The sequence below is a fragment of the Actinia tenebrosa genome, unplaced genomic scaffold (assembly GCF_029948245.1).
Source record: "Actinia tenebrosa isolate PJP-AT-01 unplaced genomic scaffold, QUT_ActTen_1.0 PGA_scaffold6__47_contigs__length_16458017, whole genome shotgun sequence".
Taxonomy (NCBI): Eukaryota; Metazoa; Cnidaria; class Anthozoa; order Actiniaria; family Actiniidae; genus Actinia; species Actinia tenebrosa.
In genome coordinates, this window is record NW_028292583.1 from 3559247 (window position 1) to 3576788 (window position 17542).

General features: G+C 38.8%; 2 protein-coding genes across 4 annotated transcripts in view; one reads left to right on the forward strand and one right to left on the reverse strand.

The window, feature by feature from the left end:
• Window positions 1-7489, reverse strand: part of LOC116287495 (dolichyl pyrophosphate Glc1Man9GlcNAc2 alpha-1,3-glucosyltransferase) — a 26311-nt gene extending 18822 nt beyond the window's left edge. The window contains exons 1-10 of one of the 2 annotated variants that reach the window (XM_031694177.2): window positions 7358-7489; window positions 7204-7282; window positions 6228-6421; window positions 5724-5830; window positions 4220-4287; window positions 3699-3831; window positions 3492-3610; window positions 3080-3200; window positions 2646-2788; window positions 2400-2539 (exon numbers count right to left, since the gene is read on the reverse strand). In XM_031694177.2, the coding sequence (XP_031550037.2) occupies window positions 2400-2539; window positions 2646-2788; window positions 3080-3200; window positions 3492-3610; window positions 3699-3831; window positions 4220-4287; window positions 5724-5830; window positions 6228-6421; window positions 7204-7282; window positions 7358-7437 (1184 nt within the window). In that variant the 5' untranslated portion in view covers window positions 7438-7489. Of the gene's footprint in view, window positions 1-2399; window positions 2540-2645; window positions 2789-3079; window positions 3201-3491; window positions 3611-3698; window positions 3832-4219; window positions 4288-5723; window positions 5831-6227; window positions 6422-7126; window positions 7283-7357 lie in introns of those variants that run through there. The other variant, XM_031694178.2, reaches the window with a different exon arrangement.
• Window positions 7485-15544, forward strand: LOC116287494 (ORC ubiquitin ligase 1). 2 transcript variants are annotated; one of them, XM_031694175.2, is made up of 6 exons: window positions 7485-7613; window positions 7699-7834; window positions 8940-9028; window positions 11908-12159; window positions 12465-12556; window positions 13088-15544. In XM_031694175.2, exons 1-6 carry the CDS (start codon window positions 7521-7523, stop codon window positions 14049-14051), a joined length of 1626 nt encoding a protein of 541 aa, XP_031550035.2. In that variant the 5' UTR covers window positions 7485-7520; the 3' UTR covers window positions 14052-15544. The 2 variants fall into 2 exon arrangements, with proteins under 2 accessions (XP_031550035.2, XP_031550036.2); XM_031694176.2 differs by lacking the exons at window positions 7485-7613; window positions 7699-7834 and adding an exon at window positions 8248-8366.
• The last annotated feature ends 1998 nt before the right edge of the window (window positions 15545-17542 follow it).

The following is a 17542-nucleotide window of genomic DNA, read 5'->3' on the forward strand; positions in this document are numbered from 1 at the left end:
GAAGCGATTGTAAGAAATAGGGTCTGTGACACTTGGTAAAGGTTCCTTTGTAGGTTCTACTTTACCTTTCGTGTGGTCACCATGGTAGGTAACTCTTTCCCTCCATGCCTTAATCTCCTCATCTTTTACCCGCCATTGCCCGCTCTCCGCTAATTCGTCTTCGGTGTAGAACTCTTGCATCTTTTCTAACACCTCAGGTTTCACGTACAAAGAGTCAGTAGCTACACGCGGGATATCTTCTTTATCGAACCTTAAGAGCATTGCTAGGAGATTGATGTGCGCGTAGGAGAGCATGCTAGCACGCAGGTGGTAATACTGCGGTCTATGATCTTGGTAGTAGCATAAAGCATTCCATTGGTGTTCTTTCTGTTCGTCTTCGATGAAGTAATTCCACTTTTCTAAGGAAACCATTGTTCCTGCGTCGTGAGCACGTTTGATAAGGAAGCTCAATTCGCCTTCGTCGGTTACCAAGCGTCGCTGCATGTGCTTCTCACCTTCCTTTGCGCCCTGAGTGAACTTGCCTATCACTATGCGGGCGGTAGCATTGTCTTCTGGTAACCATTTGGTAAAGGCACTGTGACACAGTATGGCTTCGTGGGCTACGTAGGTGAGAAGTTCGCGCTCTTCTAAGAACTTCAAAAGCGGCACAGGAATCCATTCCTTTTCTTGGAGGTGTTTTCCGTACCAGGCGTAAATGATGGGATGTAATCCTTTGGCAAGCTTCCAGCTGGTTAGGCGTACGAACCCAGTTGCTGGAGCGTCGTAATGACCCGGCAAAGCAACACGGAAGAATTGCGAGTCGGGATGTCCGTAACGGTCATAGTACTCTTTACAATCTCCTAGCCCTTTAAAAGAAGCAGGGTAACAATGTTTCATATCCAAGGAGACGTACTGACCTTCGTCGTATTCCATGTTCCATAAACCACCGTGACCGTGTTCTACGCAGGCTTTGGCTATGTCCTGAAACTCCACTGGAGTAGATTTCCAACCATTCCTCTTTTTGGCTGCTAAGAAATCTAGGCTACGGGAACTAAGTACTTCCTCGGAGAAATCCTCTCCCAAAGACTCACAAGCACTCTGTATGCGTTGTTGTTCTATCTCGGGCCTGTATAAAGTACCATCTTGTGTCATAAACTGGGATCCGTTTGCATCCATTAACCAGATAGAATTCTCATGAATCAAATCTGCGAGCGGCGACTTCTTGTAAACGCGCGTCTCCTTCTTCTTAGGGAACCTTGACTCTCTCCATGCGTGTGCGTTGTGCTGGTAAATTACTATAGGAGCACCCCGGCCCCCATACTTGTGCGTCCCAGAGTAGATAAACCCGTCGGTGATATCCTTGACGTGTATGCGCCTTTCTAACGCGGTTTCCAACTTCTTGATGTTTTCGATGGTTCCTCCGGTTTTACGAGTAGCATGCTCCCATTTCCTTATGGCTTCTCTTCTCTTTAAGGTTAATTTACCACCGCGGGAGGAATCTTCGAAGAACTCTCTAACCAGCTTCCCTACGCAGTTACCTGGATGGCGCATTGGTTTTAACTTTTTAACATCCGGCGTCTTTATCTTGTACGCACCGTAAATAACCACGGTAACCGGGTAAGCAACTTCGTAGAACAGCATGTCTATTCCCTCAAGTGCTCCCGGTCGCGTGTCCTTGTTTAAAACAAACAGGTCCTTCCTGCCAGACGCCCGTATTGGATTCCTGCCCTTTTCTATTATCCACTCGCCGTCTAAATACTTTATAAACGTCAACTCCAAACGGTAGTCGCCTTCGGGCATCAAATTGATTATCCTTTCTGCTCTTTCCTCGTCCATCGTCTCGTCTGTATCTCCCTCCATAAATGTCGTGAAGGCAAAGTCGGCGTCTAAGCGGTCCAGCACCTGAGTTCTGAGCTTGCGCACAGTCTTATTTCTAATGCTTTTGATGGTATCCATCTATACATAAAGGATATTTTAACCTCCGTTTGCGGTACCCAACACAGCAGCAGTAAGGACACACCGCGGGAAATCCCGTAAATCTGCTGTACCCGCGTGCTTAATTCCGCGGGCCAAACCCGCAAACATACGGCATCGATCGCGAGTCCCCCTTACTGCTGACCTCCGTTTGCGGTACAAAAATATCTGCCTACGGGTTTGGTACGGGTAAAGTGGACAAATCGGATATTTGCCTAAAAGTCCGTAGAGTTGGCTCGAATAATTCCCGAGGGGGCCCCCGTTACGTGGGGGCAGGTAATTCCCGGGCGATTCCGAAGGGTGACCGCGAGTCCCCCTTACTGCTGCTCCCTGCATCTCCCCCTCACATGGTCTAATCCACCCTACCTTAGTGGGATGATAATCATTGACTTTGCCCTTCAATCCTCCCCCTGCATCTCCCCCTCACATGGTCTAACCCACCATACCTTAGTGGAATGATAATCATGATAACTGCCTTCTCATGGACATGCCAACCAAACAGAAAAGATCCATAGGCACAAAGAGTTAAACAGCGTAAGAATCCTCTAGCACCATCAGGTCTGTACCATATACGAAGTAGAGCAGGCTGGAGAATAGGAACAAAAGAAAGAAATTATATTAACTGGACAAAGGAAGACGCATCAGAAGAACACTAAAAATATAAACATCAAAATAATTTCTTGCTTAATTACCATGATTGACAAGAGTGTTAGGATGACTGTTGCTATTGGAGGTACTGACGGCAAAATAAGATGCTGTGATTGGCCAACTAATCCCCCTGTCATGGATGCCTGAACTTTGACAGCATGTTTATGGATCAAGCCAGCTTTGGGTCCTGGTAGTATAAGCAAAACAACTCAGTAAGATTGAAAAAAGGTAGGCAGACAACAGGTAGACAGACAACAGTTAGACAAACAGACAAGGAGTAAACAGACAAACAGACAGACAATAGGCAGACAGACAGACAGCAGGTAAGTGTAGACAGATGGACAACAAACAGACAGACAACAGGCAGACAGACAGACAGACAGCAGGTACATGTAGACAGACAGACAACAAACAGACAGACAGCAGGTAGACAGACAGGCAACAGAGAGCATGTTACAGTATTCAATAATGTATTTACCTATGATAGCAACTGCTTTATCAACAACATTATAGAGAGCCCATATATTTGGTGCCCAATAGGCATGACAAAGACCTCTCTTGAATGGGAACAGCCTGGAAAACAACTGAGGAAGCTGATTCTGGAAAACAAAATTAAGAACTTGACTTTTAAACTTGTTCTTGACAAAGATGACAAGTCTCACACAATTTTGTGATTAGCATAAAATACTGTTGTGTTCCTTTGCTCAGGGTTGGCCTCCTTTCAGTGCTAAAATATTTATACCAATATACTGTACCAATAGTAAAGAATGTACAACTTCAGCAATACAAACTGGAAAGCATGAATATTCTACACAAAATCAAGGCCAACCCTGAGCAACACAGGATTCAAAACCAGAGTATTGCTGTAATATCATATTGAGAGTACTCACCAGTAATATGAATGGACCAAAGGACAGCACAAACACAAAGATGACAAAGAAACCAAGTTTCATAAGCCTAAGTGGGGAGAAGTCCCATAGATGAACTCCAAGCAGCCAGCTTGCTTTCTCTGAAAATATTGAAAAAGATCAAGTTAAAAAAAAAATCAAAATGATGACAAAAAAATGCAAACTTCAAGTTCAGATATAAAAACCAACCTGGTTTTTCAGCATTGCTTTTGAAACAGTACGACCGTAATAGATAAACAAAGAAAGCAGGAGCTATGTACAGGAAAATGTGCTTGAAATTCAGAAGAATTGAAAACCAAAATGCACCTTCTATATTTCTTCCCTGAAATATAAAAGAAAACAGAAAAAAACACCAAATTAATTATGGAAACAACAGCTATTAATTCTACTGATGAGTTCAAGTTCAAGAAATGACAGATGTTATATAGACTTGGTTGGCCAGGTATACGTTGACCTTGCTCAAGCATTTACTGGATTAATAAAATAAATTCATTTCAAAATATTTTTCTAATTCTTTGTCTAATATATTTTATTCCTCATAAAATATATACTTATTTAGTTTATTTTACCTTCAAATGATATAAATAATTAAATGTCTTGAGGGGCAAGAATGCAGATAAACATGACATATATAACACAAATCCTTAAATTGGATGTTATCGATGAATTAATAATCAATTATGATTACAGTAATGTAACATGGTGTTTACCTCAGATATTCTTGTGATAGAGAGTAAGAGCATACCAAAGAGAAACCCATTATATTGGAAGTGAATGTCTAGACATGGTTAAGGTCAGTTATTGTAGCTAGCTTAAAAGCAGAAAGAATTTATTACCCAAGAGGTCACAGAATGGTGGCTGTATCTTTAACAGCATGACACGTACGTGATGAACCCTTGTTAAATTAAATTGCATGTGAGGGAGAAAACACGCAAGAAATGCTGAACTCTTGATCTAGGACTACTTTAAACATTTGTTGAATGTAATAATGCAAAGAGGGTTATTCGTTTTTAATAAAATTACATTGGGTATTCTCTGATGCTTCTCTGGTATTGACTCATCTGAGGTAGTCATAACAAAAGAAACACTATATGCCTCATATGGTCCACCCCATATGACTGTGTGCTCTAAGTAGGGTCTAGGAGTTGAGGGCCAAATATCTTAGATGGTATTATGATCTCTGATGCTTCTCTGGTATGACTCATCTGAGGTAGTCATAAGAAAAGAAACACTATATGCCTCATATGGTCTACCCCATATGGCTGTGTGCTCTAAGTAGGGTCTAGGAGTTGAGGACCAAATATCTTAGATGGTATTATTGGAATCCATACAACTTATCAAAGGTACATGCACAAAACATTTATACTGGAATTGGAAACTTTGACCCCAGGAATCATGCCACCAGATAATCTGTGATGAAAAAGATAAATAAATTTATCACAAAGCTAGGAAAAAAATCCCGAATTTAATGATAACTGAAAAAACTTTGGTCAAAATCAAAAACATGCACAAAATAAGACAAGACCAAGGCAAAACTTTGATATGAACAACCTTTGATAGTTATCCAGAATTTGCTAAGTGAATACTGATTATATTTAACAGCCAAAAGTTTCTATCATTTGCCAATTGAATTACTCTGGAAAGAGATTTGTATCTTAGCATTAGCCCAATGGAAATTTTTAATTGACTGTGAATATTGTTTGGTTGACGGTCTCCTGCCTGTGACTTTATTCCTCCAGATAATAGACCTTTCAGAAATTAGTAAGAACTGAACAATGGTTTATAGTCAAAACTGGACTTGATAGAAAACAGGTAAAATATGACAAACACCATGTCAAACCTTAACTTGAAAACCTCAGGTCTATTTGCAGATTCTTTGGATTAAGAGGGGAGGGGATAGGGGGATTAGCCTCTCCACTTTTTGCTAATATCCACTACTTTACAGAAGTACAATTTTAAATTGTTCTCGGCAGTCATTGTTATGGACTCGTGGTTTTTCTACCACATGTACATTCACTGCTAGGTGTTCGTTTAATATACAAATGCATGTGGACATCTTATTGTGAGAGGACTAAATGGCAATTCAAGATTAGTTTTGCCTGCCATAAGTAATATTTGGCCTGCATTTTAGCCATTGGCAGCCCACTATTTAAGGTTCTGGTGCATTTTTGTAGTGCTAATGTATTTGTATTACTGAATGATTCATAAGGATACGATCCACGATCAATAACCCAAAATTGAATATCACCAACAATGCAAGAATCAATCCATTTGCAGCAGGAAAGGTTAGTTTCCTAGTCTTATGTAAATAATGACAGTACCTATGAAATAACATAGTATAAATATTCTAATTAATATAAAAGAAGTGTGTCTTAGATTTACATGTACAGTAGGGTTACCAAACATCAATTTCATATCATTAAAAAATGAATATTATGAAACCCTGTTTACTTTTAACCCAAAGTATGTAAACCGTCATATTAAGTGAGAGACCTAACAAACTTTACTTAGGGATAGCCTCAGTTATTCAGTGTCAAAATATTCAAAAATACCAATGGTAAAAGCAAAGAATACACGAATTTCAAAATATGAAACAATGGTTTCAAGTCAAGGTTGGACTTGATGATCAAAAGAATCAAGTTCAGTCTTGACTTCAAACCATTGTTTTGTGGTCATCCAACCGAATGTGGGACAGGTCTAGTGGTGAGAAATACTTACTCCTTAATGCCATAGGCTAGTACAAGATCAGTTACAATAACTGATACACGTTGGAATACTATTGTTCTTGTACTGGCATACTCTTTACTACTGATAACAACCATCATTGGGTCAACATGAACAGCTATTTGAGAGAGAATGAACTCAAACCAGGCAAACAACGGAGGGTAGTCAAGGGTCCATTGAGACGTGTCCTGGGAAATGATATAATTCATAATTAGTCAAAGTGCTTTTTAACCCTTAAACTACCTCTGGGCTGATCTAAGTCAGGGCATGTCTAACTCACAGATTGAACCTTGAAACAACCTCTGGGCTGATCAAAGTCAGGGTATGTCTAACTCACAGATTGAACCCTGAAACAACCTCTGGGCTGATCAAAGTCAGGGCATGTCTAACTCACAGATAGAACCTTGAAACAACCTCTGGGCTGATCAAAGTCAGGGTATGTCTAACTCACAGATTGAACCCTGAAACAACCTCTGGGCTGATCAAAGTCAGGGCATGTCTAACTCACAGATAGAACCTTGAAACAACCTCTGGGCTGATCAAAGTCAGGGTATGTCTAACTCACAGATAGAACCCTGAAACAACCTCTGGGCTGATCTAAGTCAGGGCATGTCTTACTCACAGATTGACCCCTGAAACAACCTCTGGGCTGATCTAAGTCAGGGTATGTCTTACTCACAGATAGAACCCTGAAACAACCTCTAAGCTGATAAAAGTCAGGGTATGTCTTACTCACAGATCAATTCCTGAAACAACCTCTGGGCTAATCAAAGTTAGGGTATGGCTATCTTACTGATTGAATTGGAATTAAGCTCGTTTGGTTTTGTGAAGGGAAGAAAACCAGAACCAGAAAAGAAAAATGAATCAAAGGAGACCCAATAAAATCTACTCACATGATGTGCAAAGTCTAGGAGTCAAACCAGATATGCTAGAGTTGACAAGTATTTATGATGTCGGACTGTATTCCTACCTCATAGTACCATTTATCAATGGGCAAGCTGTGTGTTACAGCCAACCAATTCCTATGCACCTCGAAGTCTGTTGAACGACTGGAAAATAAACATAAAACATAGAAGCCTACATTAAAATGTAATTATAAGACAATAGCAATCATTATAACTTACTATGACTGCAGGAAAAGAAGCTTCAATAAGGAAGAAAATAAAACCAATGTAGCGAACCAAGACTCCACTCCGTCCGCCATCTTGGATTGATGAGTCCTCAATGCGCATGCTCAGTATTGGTTATTTGTTGTCATCAGCTGACTGAGGCGTAGTGCAGTCTCATATGTTATTCAAGATGGCGTCTTCTAACAGATCAGTAACCAACACTTCTTTGTCACTAACACTACCAATATCATGTCAAATCTGCCTAGAAAAGGTAAGTCTAAGCAATCTAGATACTCGATAGATGAATCATGTTGCCTGCTGTTTGATTCCCAACTGTGTTTGTTGTGTTTTGTTAGGTCAAGGAACCGGTTGTCTGTCCCAATCAACATGTCTTTTGCTCTCCTTGTCTGAACCTTTGGTTACGTTCAAATCCTTACTGCCCGACTTGTAGGACGCCGATCACCAATGATCAACCCTGCAAGAAAATATTAGGTAACTATCATCTTCGTCTTAGTGTTTTAGGGTAGGTTATGTGAAATCCAGCGTAATGAGAAAAAGATGTGCGCTTTTTCGAAATGATTTTTACACTTGACGACAAAATGCGCTTTCTTTTGTGTTCATTTGCTGCTCTGATTAAACTATTTTATAATTTAGAACTGATTACTGTATTATCCAGGAATAGAACTTTTGCCATTCCTGGAACGAAAGATGAGGTCAAGGGACGATTTGGACTCGATATTTTATTTCTTGGGGAAGGGAGAAAAGAATAATGAGTTCTGAAATGTTTGGACGCGTGAACACCTTTCGATAATGGCCTCTCTGTCACAGTACAGAGTGCGCGTCACAAAGGTTGACATTAAAGGTCAACGCGTAGTCTACGACTCTAATTCTGTTCATGCCAGGCTTTGTTTTGTGTCTGGATTGATGTTCGACCCACGCCTGACCCTTCTTTAGCTGGTATTCATTTATCTGTGAGCAAAGAAACTTTTACTCTGCTATGTGATGTTGATGGTCATGTCTTTAGGTGAGATTGACTGTATTTTCGTTTACTGACCCATAAATTGTGAACTGATCTTGGCTTTGAAAGAAGAACTTGTAGCTAAATTGTGTTTGTGTTCCGCATGATCTGGCATCTTGAGTTTAAGACTTCTCAGACATTCAGAAGGTTCCATCAAAGTCAAAAGATCACAGAGATACACTGAACTAGTGTTAAATATATCTTAAGATAATAGCCATTTGTCTCTACTATTTAGACTCAAACTTTCTTGAAGTATAAACCTCATTTTATATTCATATATTTAAGGTTCAATAGTTGATCATTGAGTAACCTTGCTTGCTCTATCACCCAGTCAGAAAGTCTGCTGAAACCTCAGAACAAATGTAGATTTTTTTTTGATAGCTAAACTAGATAGAAATAATATAATAAGGTTTCATTATCCTGCAAATATAATCTAGAAAGATATATTTGATTTCTGTAGCTCACATGATAAGTTCTGCATCCCCTTAACTTCTGATGACCTTATAATGTGTGTATTTTTCATGACGCCAAAAATCAAAACCTTTAAAACATTGCCTTTCAAATCGTTTCTTTGTTTAGGAAGTATTGACCTGCAAGTTAATTCAGACGCCATAACAAAAGCTGAGCTACGAAGGACAAGACTTGAACTCATAAGGAAGGAGTATGAGGTTGGTCAAATGTTGCATTTCTTTGTACTTCATGGTCCTTGTGGTGTGCGCTGTGTATTGATTGACCTTTATCTCTGCGTGCAAAAATTTAGAGCCTTCAAATTAGTATTTATAGTCAAATCAGTACTCCATTTCTCTCAAAGTTGTTAGAAATTGCAATACGCAGAGGTAATACAGTACTTTGAAGCTTATGGAATAAATTTTTGCAAATAATTCTTTTATAGCTAATGATATTAAATACTCATGAGAGAACAATACGGTCATTATTCACCTCTGAATTTATCGTTCCCGAAGCCATAGAAAACGATTATGACTTAGCACTTTTACCAGAGCAGTCTTTGCAATAGGCCATTTCACGGATCCTGTTACTCAACCTCAGCCTCGTCAGCGTGTAATATTTTCTTTAGAAATTGCCTACAACATGTGAATTTTTTAAGTGTTTCAATTGTTCGTTGATGTGTAAATTCCTTTCATTACTACGGACTGTAGTCAAATCCTAAAGAATATATTACACGCTGACGAGGCTGAGGTTAAGTAACTGGATCTGTGAAATGGTCTATTAACTTTAGAATGTTCAAACATGAATTTCAAATACTTTGATTTATTATTGCCTATTAATTAGTTATATATTAAATGAAGGCTTGTTGTTTAAAATGGGCAATAATGTTGTTTCATATCATGGTACTTTTGGGACAAATTGATAATTTTATTGAAAATGTAATCAGTTTACCAGTACACATATACATGTATTAAACAAAATATTCATTTCAAAACAATGTCATACATTATTACTAGTTATAATCAAGGCCTATCTATATATCTTTAAAGGTAATACATATACCAGGGAAATGATCAACAGCCATAGTAATCAAGTTTCATGATCATACACTTGCTTTATCTTCACAAAATATTATTTGTAGTCAAATCATACTTGGATATTTTGAAGTAGACCTGTTCACCTGGATTCTGGTACATGTATATGTGAGCCGTGAGAATGTGTAAAACAGTTTTTGTAAACATGGTAATTTACAGATCCTCAAGTTTAACCTTTTTTGTATCATGCAAATAATTACTAGCACCTTTTTGGCATTATCAAAGCAAGAAAGACCAATTAATGGTGATTATATTGAGTGTAACCTCAATAATTCATCAACAGATGGAAAAGCTGTAGATGCGTGCTATGAGATTAAAATTATCTTTAGTTCATAAAATCCTATAAAAAATACTATAACAGACATGTTGTTTCTCTGTTTGAATATTTTAAAGCCTGCAGATATAACTTTTGTGTTACATTGTGCACTAGCGTAGGGAGGGGGGCATGTGCCCCCTCCAAGAGTTTGCTTTCGGCACCAAAATTTGATTAATTCATGTTGGATTCCTGTGGATTTGATGAGAAAATAGTAAATTTCCCAACCCGAAATTGAGACCTCACTATGTTCCTACCATTGTGTAACTATATCTATGATATCCAAGTGCCTCAAAACTAGTATTTTTTCGTAGGGCATTAGATAATTACTTGGATTTATAGAGTAATTGCTCATTCCATAAGAGTGATGTGCTTTGCCTCATTGACATTGGTAAATTGCCCAAAGTGTGAAATCAAAGAAGTGCTTTCTAACCTCTAGCCTCAACTGACATGCAAAAATACATGTCCTTATAAAATATATTTAATAGTTCTTACATACAACTGTTCAAGTGCCCTTTATTGAGACCAGCCAAACCTATTAAGTATTGTATTGTCTTGAATGTTCCTGACAATCTTATCCTCGAAAGGTCACTACGTGGATAGTGATTCTTGATAAAGCAAGTCATGTCATATGATCTTTTTTACCATCTTTCTGACTAATGTATCCCTAGATGGAAAACACCTGACCTTTAGCCTTACGTGTTTGCTGTTTCATGCGGGGAATTTGATCACCAGGATAAGTGAATAACTTAGCTAAAAAAACATTTAAGATTATGGATGTATATGAAGTCAAAACATATGTTACTGTACCTTTAGTATTAAAATATATATTAATGTTCCTATAGATCTTGTATCCTATATGTTTCCAAAAATATAACTGTCCAAGGAATGATTAAAAAAAAGAAAGACTTCTCTATTGTTTTCTGTAGTGATTAAGTAGTTATCTCATGACCTTGGGATGACTAAAAGGGTACAAAGGCCAGTGCTAGTGGTCTGATATCATTCAGCTAATCACTAAAGCTTCTTCTTGCTGTAATTTTTTGATTTGTTAACTGTGATTTGTCATACTTGAAAGGAAAAGACACTTTTGGATCCCTTTGTGGGTCGAGTCAAAGGTCAACATGTGCAATGGATCATTACGTTATTAAATTTTCTGATCAGATTTCATAAGGGCTTCTGGCCAGCATCTTATCAAAGAACTGTCTTCATCTTTTACTCAAGATCACATGCCATGCCGTGAGCTACCAAAGTTTAGAAATCCACAGACCGAACAAGAATGTATTATTGGGGGGGGGGAGGGGAGGAAGGTTGGTTATCTACTACCCACGACTACGGTCTAGAAGGTCAAATCTATGGAGGGGAGTCCTGTATTGAGTTTTTAGATAGCAGCTCCCCCCTGAATTAAACTGGATCTGCCACTCCATGAGGCTTAGGATCTCTGAAATATCTGTTTGTCAGATGAAGCTTGTTGTGATAGTTGTTGTTGTTGTTTGCTTCAGCCTTATTACTGGGATTTGAAAAAATATATATATTATATTTCTCACTATTGCTGATCTAAGCAGCAATATTCATTTTGTGCTTAAAGAACCAGTCATAATCATTTTTATTGCTAATTATCATTAATATTATTATTAATTGTTCATATTTACTGGGCTACCTGTGTTTATATTTTTTATTCTTTTAAATGTTTTAGGATGACTTATCAACAATGCAGAACACTATTGAGAGGCTTAAAGCGGAAAACAAACGACTCCACGAAAGGCTCTCTGAACAAGACAAGACGATATCATCACTTCATTTATCTGTCAATCAGAAATCAGGCAAGGAAAGCAGTTCTTCCAAGCCATGCCCTGATCTCGACATGCTCCTCAAGCTTACTGCAAAACTTCAAGAAGCAAGTGTGACTTATGAACAACTTAAAAATGACATGTTAAAAACAAAAGAGGTAAGAAACTGAGAGAACAGGAGTTGGGACTTGATGAGTTTTACAAAAGAGGCAACAAAGGAGAAATGGGTCTTAACTTATTAACTTATCTGGTAAAGTGTAAGACTGAGGGGGAGGGGGTTGGGTAGGGTTAGGACTTCAGTTCATCACTCAAATAGGGATGGAAATGTAAACCCAAGGAGGAAGGGGTAAAGCTTAATAATGGATTGCATACCAGTAGACTGTGAAAATACTTAATCACAAACTATGGAGAATGTCATGGTCACTTGATAGTGTATTGTTGTTAATGCACTTACTTTCCTTAGGAAAACAAAAGAGTACGAGAAGAAAACGAAAGTTTGTTACGACAGACAGCAAGATTAAAAGATGATTCATTATTTACCAAGTCTCCACAGAGGTTGGTACATCAGATACTTTGTTACTGATTAAATCTAGAAGAGATATACTGGCTTGTGGACCAACAGACAGATACACAGACAGGCAGACCGACCGACCGACCGACTTACCAGAAGGACAGAAAGAGTAAAACAAACACCACCGTCTCCTCTTCCTGCTCTTACATAGAGTAGAACAGGAGTTATTATTTAACCTTCTAATGTATCAGTCAATGCTGACGGCCCCATAGCAACCCGAGCCGCGTAGGATTCTCACCTTCCTGAAAGCCGAAAGGTTTGCTATTTCACTTCCCATTTATACCCACCCGGCACCCAGCATAAACTCAAGCAATGTTTTAATGTTTTGTAATAACGTCCAACGATTTACATGCAGAAATATTTTTTGGACATTGTTACTCAACTAGATTAGCTTTATAGTTATTTTGAGTAGCATTTACTTTTCTTTTGTATTAATTTTCTATTGTGCAGTGTAAATATTTATAGTATAAGTAATAAAAATGATTGATTGATTGATAACCGCGGTTCTGTCTTAGGTTTAGTCGTTACAGCATGGCAGCAATGCAAACAAAAGTCAGCCAGTACGAAAAGGAAGTTCAACAACTGAAAAAAGCACTAAGAAGAAGCGACAGTCACATTGAAGAACTCAACGCTAAAATCGATGTTAAAAGTTGTGATGAACGACCGTTCTCGTTAGGAGATTCTTGTCAGAAGCAGGCATCATCTACGAATGATGAGTCGCGCCGCAGTTCGATTGCATCTATAGAAGGCCTCACCACTACCTCAGGTACATCTCCAAAGAATCCTGCCGATAGTAATACAGAGAATAACTCTTCGTCCGGTGATGAAGACAGACCAACAATGGTCGATGTTTGTAACTTTCCCAGTTCATCAGCACTGACTACACTTAGTCAGAATGCATCTAATATTGGGGACGTACTATCTTCTCCTCTCGCCGAAGCAGCCAGTGCAATAGAAGCTGCAGATCAGTGGTTAAAAGCTGCATCTAGTAAAGCTGATAGCTCTTCTGGCTTGCAAGCCCCAGACGTTTTCTACCAGGCAGATATCTCACTCCAGAGACTCGACTCCAAACTCAACATGGGTAGTACACCACCAGTCGATCCTTTTCCCGCCAGTAGACAGTTAATGATGCTGAGCGAACGATTCAGTCGGCAGAGAGATACACCGCCTGTTAAATTAGACTACTCTGTTGCTTCCCCTTCAAGTTCAGATGGTGGAAGGGTTCTTCCCAAGACCCTGGACTTTGATATGTTAGTGGAAGGAGGGTCAGTTAACGGAGACTCACCCCGAAACACTCCACAACTTGGTACTCTGTCACCAAGAATCGAAAACTGCTCAAATGACTTGACGTCTGTGTCTGCCGCCGTGTCGTACGCTTATACCAAAATCAAGACTGAAACTAACGAATCCTTGGATCCTGCCACACAAGCAAAAAGAGTAAAACTGGAGAAAGACGAGACGTTTCAATTTGGGGACTAGTCCCATTCTAAAGTCCGTCTCGAAGGAACATTAGGCACTTTGAGATAGGCCATGGTGAGTCATTACAGCTACGTTGGTCAACAGCGCTTCCCTGCCAGGAACAACTTCGACGCTTGCAGTCTCTGAAGACTTAGAAGATAGCACATACTAAGCGAATAAGAAGGCGCGTCATGACGTCACCAGTCGTGATCTCCACATCTTGGTCTAACTGACACTAGAGAAAAACGTTTGCGCATGCGTGCATTTCAGCACGTTTTCTAAGAATTTTGAAGAGTTTGAGTGAGAAAATAAATGTTTGTTTTCTCAAAGTATACAAAAAAGTTCGAGAGTATACTTTCATCAGATCACGATACTGTCTTAACAAACACAATATTAAAGAATTAGCCTTAAGTTTCAAGCATGGACAATAAGTTTTGGCATTTTGTGAAGTCCAATTTATCAGGCATGTTTGAAAGTCAAATTTACTTATGTTTTGACTAATTTACCTACGGATTCAGAGCATGCGCAGACGTTTTTCACTCGTGTCGGTCTAACTCGAAGTGACTATCAACCAGATCTTGAATAGTAACGAGAGAACACTTTATGAGTGCAGATATATAATATACTGGCGTACGCACATGTACATATATATAGTTTTAAGCGTGTTTCTAAACACCATACGCAACTTATCTTATGCCAAGCATAGGTTCGTCCCAGACATTAAATTATTTTGATTCTTTTAGAATACTTGATAGGTAGGGGACTGACTAGTAGGTTTTCTTAATATTTCGTTCCATAAAGTATTTCCAAATATTTCGCGCAGAGAAAGACAAGTACCTTATGTTATTATTAGATCCCAGTTTTTAACGTGAGCATAGAAGGATTTGACGTCACCATAAACCTTGTTGCCATTTGCTTCCGTCTTGTGAAACAGCCAGAGAAGTCTTATGCCATGACGTCACTCTTAGGGTCCAGTTCCCAAGTGAACTCATTGCGCTTTATAAAAGCGTGTGTCTCAATATATTAGAGTATATTTGGTTTGACTGTGAAAAGGGACCGCACGGTTTTGGACCAATCACAGCGCGCTTCTTGATTACTGATCATCAAATGTTGAACACAGCACGGTCACGACATAGGAACGAGCTTTTCACAGTCATACGAATTTTGCTCTAGGGCGCCAAAACTTGCGTTCAAAGGTATCGGTAGGACAGACTACCTAAACTGTAAGATAACATGATATCTAAAATACTATAACTAGACATAAATTTTGAGAATTTTAGTATATCAAATTAATTTAGAAGAAAATATTCTATTCAGTCGTTGGTTTGTCACAACTTGAATTTATCGCCAAGCGAGCTATGATCTTTATTTTATTTAGTCATATTTTGAGGATAAAGTAAATAAAAGTAGGAATTGTACAAAAGAGATAAGTTTGTTTTCTATTTTAAGTTAAATGTCAGTTAATGCTGTAAAAACAAATATTGGGTTTAATTAATATACCAAAACAATTAAAAGAATTGTTAATTTAGTGCCGTTGGCAAAAATACTGTTTGTGTTATGTACTTGTACTGTGGGAGGGGGATAGGGGACTGTCTGGTGCACTGTGGGAGGGGGATAGGGACTGTGTCTGGTGTACTGTGGAAAGGGGATAGTACTGTTGGAGGGGGATAGGGGACTGTGTCTGGCGTACTGTGTGAGGGGGATAGGGGACTGTGTCTGGTGTACTATGGGAGGGGGATAGGGGACTGTGTCTGGTGTACTATGGGAGGGGGATAGGGGACTGTCTGGTGTACTGTGTGAGGGGGATAGGGGACTGTCTGGTGTACTGTGGAAGGGGGATAGGGGACTTTGTCTGGTGTACTGTGGGAGGGGGATAGGGGACTGCCTGGTGTACTGTTGAAAGGGGATAGTGGATTGTCTCTCAGCCTGGTTGAAAGATCATTATCCTAATAAACAAAGTCTTTCTACATTTAACATACACCAGTAACATATTCCAACTGCTGTGCCATGACTCCTGTGACTCCTACTCCTATGCGTCACGTACCCAGCGATCAAACATCCCCACTTTATTCTTAAATCTACACCACTCGGCTTTGTTAACAACTATATCACACTCACCATTCATCAAGATTCCTTTAGTCTACCAAGAGTCGCTAGCTTCGTTGCTGTGGATGTATGTAATGAATGCATTAATACCCTAACATTATATTTGAACCTTATTAAAGTCGCATGAAGCAGTATTTTATCCCCGCTAGAATTATGCACCAGACTAAGGATGCATAATTGAAACTTCTCAAAAAAGGCTAAAAATTTACCAGACACAACATTGGATGCTTGGAAATAACCAGAGAAATGTGTCATAGAGAAGTTCCCTGCAAAAGCTTCTTGGTCGGGTCATCATTTCTCTCCCGCGCTAGTCTTCGCGCCGTTTTCAGACATCAATGGTTTCGCCGAAAACCCTTTGTCGAAACATGGTATCGAGGATTTAAAAAACAATTTTTTTTTCGTAGATACTACACTAATTGTAGCTTATTCGCTAAATTATCTGAAAGATATAGTAATGCTTTGTATACAGCTGCGAGTAATTTGAATTTGTATGCGTTATATATACATATAGATAGTCGGCGTGTTTCGAATACACGTTTTTATTCGATACATTGTATTTAGATTGATGCTTCGATCTCGGTTCTAAAAAGTATAGTATTCAGATCACTGACTTAGTAATCAGTAATTCTTTAATCTATCTTTGAAAAAAGCTCGTTTAGCTAAAAAAACTGAAGCGGGAATTTAATCGCGCGCGATCAAGACTCGAAGCTGATTAGCAAAATGCGCAAATGGTTTTCAGGAGAGTGTTTTTATCTTTTCACTCAACTCAATCTCCAAAAACCCAGCGCTCAATACTAAATGCTTAAAAAATGAATATGAATTGGTTTTAAAATAGTGTGTTGGTGGATTTGAATGTCATTTCGGCCAGCAAGACATAATTGCATTTAACTTGTGGGCTCGAGGATAATTACAGATTGTCTAAAGCCAGCTTTCACGGTTACTAACTAAACCATTTAATTTTGTTTAATGCTAGAAAATTATGCGCGGCAAACCCCACTTTACAAATTTGGCAGATTTTCGATTTGGAGGCGAACGAGAGCTGGTATTAGATAGACTATAGTCTTAGCGGAGGTCTTAACATCTTAAATGCCCGAAACCAGATAGATGCTGATGGCGTTGTATTGTGTCGTATATATTACACTACTCCAACGGCTTCCGATTTAATGCTAAAAAAAGATTGGAAAAAAAAAAGAAATATATAGAAAAAAGTATTACGACTCCCGAAAGAAACCCAAATATAACGCCTCTATACCACAAAAAAGATCAGCTACAGTCCAACATTTACGGTCATTTGAAGTAAACAAATAATCCAGTGCAGTTGAATGCTATTGGTAGAAAGACATGTTTGGTTCTTCACAACACGAAAGAGGGATGTCACAAATTACGTTTTTTCATTATTATTTGAT